This window comes from Myotis brandtii, unplaced genomic scaffold, assembly GCF_000412655.1.
Source record: "Myotis brandtii unplaced genomic scaffold, ASM41265v1 scaffold82, whole genome shotgun sequence".
Taxonomy (NCBI): Eukaryota; Metazoa; Chordata; class Mammalia; order Chiroptera; family Vespertilionidae; genus Myotis; species Myotis brandtii.
Genome location: NW_005371324.1, coordinates 7746118 through 7754116, shown reverse-complemented (window position 1 = coordinate 7754116; position 7999 = coordinate 7746118). Strand labels below are relative to the sequence as shown.

The window sequence follows — 7999 nt, the reverse complement described above, 5'->3', positions numbered from 1 at the left end:
AAAAAGAGGAACCAATGTAATAATCTGAACAATAAAGATTTAATTTAAAAAAAAAAAAAGACACAGGCAGGACACCATCCACAAGCCAAGGACCGCCTGGGGCCACCAGGAGCTAAGAGAGGCCTGGAAATGTTCTACCTCACAGCCCCAAGAAGGAACCAGCCCTGTCAATAACTTGGTTTCAGACTTCTAGCCCCCAAACTGTGTGAGACAATAAATTTCTGTTAAGCCAAAAAAACAAAAACAAAACATCATTCAGAGTGAAAAAAGCCAGTCAAAGGATCACATATTGTGTGATTCCATTTATATGAAATGCCCAGAATAGGCAAATCCATAGTAACAGAAAGTAGATTAGTGGTTGCCTCAGGCTAGGAGTTGGGGATGGTTAAGTGGGGAGGTGACTGCTAATGGGTTTGTCTTTTCTTTTTTGGGTGATCAAAATGTTCTAAAGTTGATTGTGTTGTAAAACTGTGTGAATATATTAAAAAAAAACAAACAAACATTGCATTGTATCCTTTAAATGGGTGATTTATATGGTATGTGAATATATAAAGTTGTTACAAAAAAGTAAGGAAAGGTGTATCAACTACTTCTATCTCACATGGATTTCTCATACATCTCCTTTGAGTTATGTATACTATGTTTTATAACTACCATAAAATAGTTATCTAACTTTTTTCTGTATAATCATACAGAATCACCAAATGCATTTTATAATTTATTGATTTTATACCATTACCAACCCCCTTTTTTTCTACCTAGGGCCAGACAGCCTTTGATGTAGCAGATGAAGACATTTTAGGATATTTAGAAGAATTGCAAAAGAAACAAAATCTGGTATGTTTGATGACTGTCTAAAAATTGTCTACATTAGTGAATTCTCTTAATAGCTTTGAATTTCAGATAGGTAAAAAAAATTATTGTGATGTTTTATGCTTTCTGGCCATCAAACTAAAATGATAGTGAAAGAGAACGAATTAGTGTGGTGTTTGCCTGTGTTGCTTATCCCCATATTTCTAAATTCCCCTTCACAAAATGAATCCTTCTATAATGTATATGTCCTAAATAATATGTTCTAATTTAATTAGAAAGCAGAGGCTATAAAATCTCAGATTTCTCAAATAGCAGGCCCTGGATAAGCAAGGAATGATATTACTAGGAAACAGATTTTTAAGTAAAATATTATCAGACATCCTATGTGGTGATTGGGCCCTGACTTTTTAGTGAAATAAAGTTGAGAGGGATCTAAAATAATCCAAATTCATGGAGTTTTTTTAATTATCTTGTCTTTTTTATTCTTTAACCTAAGCCCTTTTTAGGTGCAATTTAAAAATTTTATTTGTTTTATTTTGGTTGTCTTTAGTGTTTGGAAAACTATTTTGTTATAATTTTAAATTTTGTATATTACTAATTAATATTATTTTAATAATATTCTTCTTTTCCTTTGCATAACTTTCATAAAGCTGCATAGTGAAAAACGGGAGAAGAAATCTCCACTAATTGAATCAACAGCTAATATGGACAATAATCAGTCACAGAAGACCTTTAAAAAGTAAGTAAAATATTAAAAGTAGGTTTTGTTATTGTTATGAATGAGTTGGCATGCTGGCCACAGGCATGATTGTTAAATTTTGTAGGTCTGGGGAAGAGTTATGTATTTTGACCTTTTGTGCTTATAATTATTTGAATGCTATTTTCCTTTCACAGCAAAGAGACATTGATTATTGAGCCAGAGAAAAATGCATCTCGTATTGAATCTCTGGAACAAGAAAAGGTTGATGATGAAGAAGAAGGAAAGAAAGATGAATCTAGCTGCTCTAGTGAAGAAGATGAGGAAGATGATTCAGAATCAGAAGCTGAAACAGGTAAAATTTGAAGGATAGAAGGAAGTGTTAAGTAATTTTGAAACTTTTCAGACTTATTTGCTACTTGTTTGGATACCTACCAAACCAGTAAATTACCTTTCAGGGAGTATAGTTGTGATCTTTTGGGTTTTTTTTTCTAATTACCTGAAGGCTCCTGTCCACCTCTGTCTCTTTCTTTCCTTTTTAGGTTTGACAGAAAAGAGACTTCTAATTCTCCCTTAGGATGTTGTAGATAAGGTCTAAATGGACTTACAGTAATTCAACTATATTCTTATTATTTTCTGAGGCCCTAAAGTCCAGAAGCAGGTCCCAGCAGCATCCCAAATATTACCCAAGATATAGTAAAATTTTAGAAAGTTGGAGATGAATCAAGATTTCCCTACACTCCTACTTTCTTGTAGGAGTGTAGGGAAATTTACTTTGAGAAATTTTAAAGACAGTAAAAGTATAATAAACATTCATATTTTAACTACCAAGACTTAATAACTATTGACATTTAGCTATATTTGCTTTAAAATTGTCTTTTGATAAAATTAAAACATTGTAGTTGTCTTCTTTATATACCCTAGTCTACATCCCTTTCCTTTCTTTCCAAAGGCAGTTACTATCATGACTTTTTTCAGTAATCTTCTAGTCCATTTCTATACTCTTTCCTTACAAGTACATTCAGAAATAATACAAAGTAATTATAAGGTTGTTCTTTGTTTTTATTTTTACCCTCTAGGAATTGTTATGCAACTTGCTTTGTTTCACTCAAAAGTTATATTTTTTAGATTTGTTCATATCTATATCAATTTACCCCCTTAGTTGCTAAATAATATTCATTAAATACATTCATTTTCCTTCTGATAAATACATACCTTATTCCCATTTTTTTGTTGTTGCAAATAATGCTGCAGTAATCATTTGTGTAATTGCCTCCTTGTGTATAAGTGCAAGAGATTTTTCTAGTAGATATACTTTAAAATTGAAATATTAGTCACATTTTCTTTTTAAATTTTATTTTGTTAGTTTATTTTTAATATCTAAATGTATTGGGGTGACATGGTTAATAGGTTATATAGGTTTCAAGTGTAAATTTCTAATATACAAGATCTATATATTGCATTTTGTGCCCACCACCCAAAGTCAAATCATTTAAAACAAATCATTTAAAACAAACAAACAAACAGATTTAGGCTGTCTTGCCACTGAATAGCAATTTTCCTGACCTCTTTTGGTTGAAATTTCCTTGCTTGTAAAATGAGAAGAATTTGACTTGACGATCTGGATAGTTCTTTAAACTCTACTATTCTATAAATATAAATAGAACTAATTATCATCAAATTGTATTGTATCAGTTCCTTGTTTGGGGCTTAAGCATACCAATCACTCTCTGCTTAGTTTCTCATTGAGCTAAGTTTAAACGTTCCTCTGAAGCATTGTACTATGATAATTTTGTTCTTCCTGTTGCTAATAGTGAGTTGTGCCAGGAAAATTTGACTCTATCTCAAGAATTAATCCATGTAAATGCTGTGTGGCTCCTTCTCTCTTTTAATATCAACAAGACTTTATCATACTTTTATTTGGCAAGCTTAAGAAAGTAACCATTTCCCTGTAGAGCTACAGCTTGATTTGACAATTTCTAAACTGTTTCTTTTTTCTACTTTTTGTATGGTTATGTTCTTGGGAAACTCTTTGACATAAAATAACAATTTTGCTGAATTTTCTTTCACAAATTATGTACTAAACCAGTTTTTAAATTGGTATTCTTTTCATAAATCAGATGAAAATAGGAACTTAACCAAAAGTATAATTTCCTTTCAAATAATTTATAAATTTGAGAAGTAGTTGAGGGAATGAGAAAAAGGAGTTATATTTTTGCTTTTAGGTTCTTTTGCCATTAGGACTTGGAAAATTTTCATTCTTCATTGAAATCAAATGGATAGAAAAACTTCCGCAATATTAATAATGTTTATTTAAGCTAGATAGTAGACACCTGGAGTTTGTTTCATTATTCTTAAACCATAAATGTTTACATGCATGCATATACATTCTTTGATTTGTATATTTCACTGATAAGAAACAAATTTTTAAACAAAAAGCAAATAGGGAGAAAAGAAAAAATAAAATCTGTTGAAGTTTATCTTTTATTATTTATCTCTTCGACTGGACTGTAAACTTTGTGCAATTACGATAGTTTGTCTTTTCATTGACTGATACATTCCAGGACCTAAACAGTTCTTGCAGTTTGCAGACAACAAATATTTGTTGAATTACTTGCTCCATTTAAATGGATTATTTTCTAGGAAGATGGGCTAATTAGATTATTCATGATTTGTATTTAACTGTGCTGATAAGCTTAGCTTCTGTTGAAGGAAAAGAGGTATTAGTTAACAATGAAAATAAATTTTACTGGACTGAGTCTAGCCGATTCAGTTTATTTGAAAACCTAAGGTTATAGTTTTCAAATGTGACAGTTTGGCCATGTCCTTGGGTATAGTTTGAGATATACTTTTCAACTTAACATCTTATGGATGTTTTTGTAATTGTAAATATAAGTGAATGAATCATTGCAAATTCACATTGTTGGTAGGATGTCTATACTTGCCCCAAAGTCTACTTTTAAAGTATAACAACATACAATAATGATAAGATGGAAGATTTTTTTGGAAAGCTGATGATCTAGAGGAGGGAGTAAGGTAGTATAATGAAAATGAGTATCTCATAAGGCTTTAAAGCACTATACTTCTTTCTCAAAGTCTAGATTCTAGAAGGACACCTGTCCTACCCCATTTTGAAACCAAAGGAATACTTTAAAACTAGGTAAAATGACCTATGACCATTTGGAAAGTAACTTTTCTAGTTCATTTATAAATTACAGTTAATTTAAGGATTTAAATTATATGTGATCATTTTGGTAAAAGCCAGTCTGATTTATATGTTCAAATACAAGTCTGGATTTTTTCTATCATCAGATTGATTTTTCTAATATTTTCAAAAATCTTTCTCTAAGTGATTCATTACTAGTTAGAAATTGTCTTGATATATTGTGAAAAGAGATTTTACCTGATATTATACCCATTTAACTGTAGACTTTTTAGGGATGAAAAGGCATGTTTTTTATGACTTTGAAGCATACTTTTTTGTCAGGAATCTAAGCTGATTATTGACAAAAAGCACTTCTAGATTTCTGGAATAAAGAATATCAGCTTTAGATATACAAGTTTTTAAACATTAAAAAATTGCACAGCTCTTGTAATTTTTTTACTTACATTGAACTTATGCATTCAAGTTTTAAATATTAATTTTAAATATGTTTTAAATTTCCATATGTTGAAAGTACAAGTCAGATTCTATTTATGCTTTTTATTTTTTAAAGCTTTGTTTGTATTTTTTCATATTTCATTTATTTTAACATATATACTGAGACATTTCTAGAAACTCCGTTAAAAATTTACTTGTTAAAAGGGATAATAATAGTGGGAAAAGACTTTGAATTAAGAAAACCTTAAACAAAAATGGAATATAAAATTGTATTTTCCCAGCCATTGAAACCAATTTCATATAGAATCTGGACTCTTAATGTTCTTCCTTTTTTTTTATTAAAATAGATAAGACAAAACCCATGGCTTCTGTAACTAATGCCAATACTTCTAGTACACAAGCAGCTCCTGTAGCTGTTACAACACCTACTGTGCCATCTGGTCAGGCAACACCTACATCACCTATAAAAAAGGTAAGCCAAAATTATGTTTGCTAAAAATGCATATCTTCTGTTTAAGTACTATTTGGGTTAAAACATTAAGACAGTTCTAAATTTTTATAATTTATCCCCAAAATATTTAAGGTTTTAGAGTAAGAATATATTTTTCTTTCTTTAATTTGACTAGATTTCCTCTGAATCCTTATATTTTAATGCTTTTTGCAGTTGATATTATAGTTAATAGTTATCAGAAATCAATGGTGGAAAGATTAAACTTTTCATATGAAAATTAATAATCATGGTAGTTTTTATTTCAGTTGAAACTGAGAAACAGATTTTTTTTTTTATCATTTATCTCTGTTGGGCAAAGGTGCATTTTTGTAGTTTTACATGAACATTAAATTAAGCACAAAAAGTACTACCACAAGTCAATGAAAAAACTAGAATATAGATTTTCTAGCTCAATACAAAGCACTAAGCATGCAAGTATGGCATACCAGTGAAAGCATTATCTTTGATGACAAATCAGAGATTAGCTCCTGACCCCCACCTGTTTTAAGTTTATGCCTTGAGTGAGTTACTATCTTCCTTACCTGTCAAAAAAAAAAAAAAAAAAGATATCTATAATAATAAAAGCGTAATATGCTAATTAAACCGGACGTCCTTCCGGACGAAGCCAGGGCTGCAAGGGAAGTCCGGGTCTCAGGTGCCTGCTGGCGGCCAGAGGGAAGCCTGGGTCCCACGTGCCTGCCAGTGGCCGGAGGGAAGCCTAGATCCCGAGTGCCAAAGGGAAGCCCGGGTGCCAGAGGAAAACCAGTGCCAGCAGCCAGGAGAAAGAAGGCCTACTCTTGCATGAATTTCGTGCATCGGGTCTCTAGTGTATATATAAACAATAAACAAAGAAAGTAAGTTAACATTTTAATCTTTTGTTGAGAGTCTGGCTAGTGACTAAAGCTCCCAAAATGTTAGTCATTTCTTCCTCTTCTCCCTTATTCTGTCCTCCATTTGTTCTTTGTCCTTCTTGTTTTCTTTTCTCACCAAACAGTGCTTTTTAACTAGTGTATTAATCTTTTTAAATACTTTATTTTTCCCTCTACTCCAGAACCTGTACCTCTTTAAACCCAAATTTAAGATTAAGAGTTCTGTGTAGTTGTTTTTTACCTACTTATCTGTTTTCAAAGACTTCTTTTCCACTGGCCCTTACTTATCTTTAAGGAGTATACTCATGTACCTCTTTTTATATAAACACAAACACACATGCACAAACTCACACACATATCTTTTTTGCTGAACCATTTAAGAATTGGTTACAGTCAATATAACACTTGGCTGTAAATACTTGAGTATCTCATAGGCACAAAGTCATTATCTTTCACTCCCACACTAAAATTATCATACTTAGGAAATTTAACTTTGATATAATACTATTATCTACGTTCACTAATGTGCAGACCATACTCAAGATTTCCCCAATTTCCCTCCTGGTTACAGTTATGTTTTCCTAACTTCTTTTTTCAAATCAAGGGTGCACTCAGGGATTGTACATTTTGTATAGCTGTCATTTTTTATTTTGTTGCTTATCTGACATTATTTGGTTTGCATGGGTTTGAGGACTAATGTTAAAATCCCGATAGTGTTTCTATTATAGTGTCAATCTTGCTAATCTTTGGACTTGGCTCCAAGTGGTCAAAATGTGAGTCTTTTAAAATCATAAAGAAGAGAATTTTTTTAAATCTATACTGTTAGTACTAATCCTTTTCTAAAACTTTTCCTAATGAAATCAATAATGTGAATTCTTAGTGGTAGAAATGTATGGATTTCACTTGTGTGGTTTGAGTATCAGGAAACTGTATGAATGAGTAGTTGTCTTAACCTTCTACAGTCTAGAACTAAGGGTTTCTTGAGTTCAGCTAGATCTCATGTTCATATGATTAAAATTATATATGCTTTCAAATGGAATTCTCCAGCTGCTTATGGAGAATTTGGTTATCATGTCATACATAACTGGTGTCACCACAAGCTGCTTTAACTAAAGTCTTATTTAATTATATAACCTCTATATACTTCTTCAATGAATACCAAACTTTAGCTCTTTTGATTTATTATTTGTTAGAATGTGGATTAGCAAAAGTTCCTCAAAAGCTTCATCCCCTTGGAATAGTTGGCCATTAACCTGGCTGTCATTCTTTTGAGTACTTGGGTAAGCCATGTCTTTCTTACCAGAGTCAAATAATTACAATAGACTTCTTGTGATTAATTGTATTTTTTTCAAGCATAGCTCCAGATTTATGGCAATTTACTTCTTGATTTATGCCAACTACCCTAATTGAAAGTAAACACTTAATAACTCTGTTAGATTAGTGAGCTAATAACCTGTTTGCTTATAAAATTCTTATTCAGAATTCTGATTTTGTAATTAAATTAACCTGATAATTATTTGCTTCTATAA

At 31.3% G+C, this 7999-nt stretch overlaps 1 protein-coding gene across 9 annotated transcripts in view; it reads left to right on the top strand.

Annotated features, from left to right (window-relative positions):
• PPP1R12A (protein phosphatase 1, regulatory subunit 12A) overlaps window positions 1-7999 on the top strand; it is a 157030-nt gene that overhangs the window by 103174 nt on the left and 45857 nt on the right. For all 9 annotated transcript variants that reach the window (XR_001360178.1, XR_001360179.1, XM_014531645.1 and 6 more), the window contains exons 6-9: window positions 763-837; window positions 1464-1552; window positions 1708-1865; window positions 5459-5583. Coding sequence is in view for 7 of the 9 variants with exons in the window: in XM_014531645.1 (XP_014387131.1) it covers window positions 763-837; window positions 1464-1552; window positions 1708-1865; window positions 5459-5583 (447 nt within the window). In the remaining 2 variants the exon portion in view is untranslated. The remainder of the gene's footprint in view (window positions 1-762; window positions 838-1463; window positions 1553-1707; window positions 1866-5458; window positions 5584-7999) is intronic.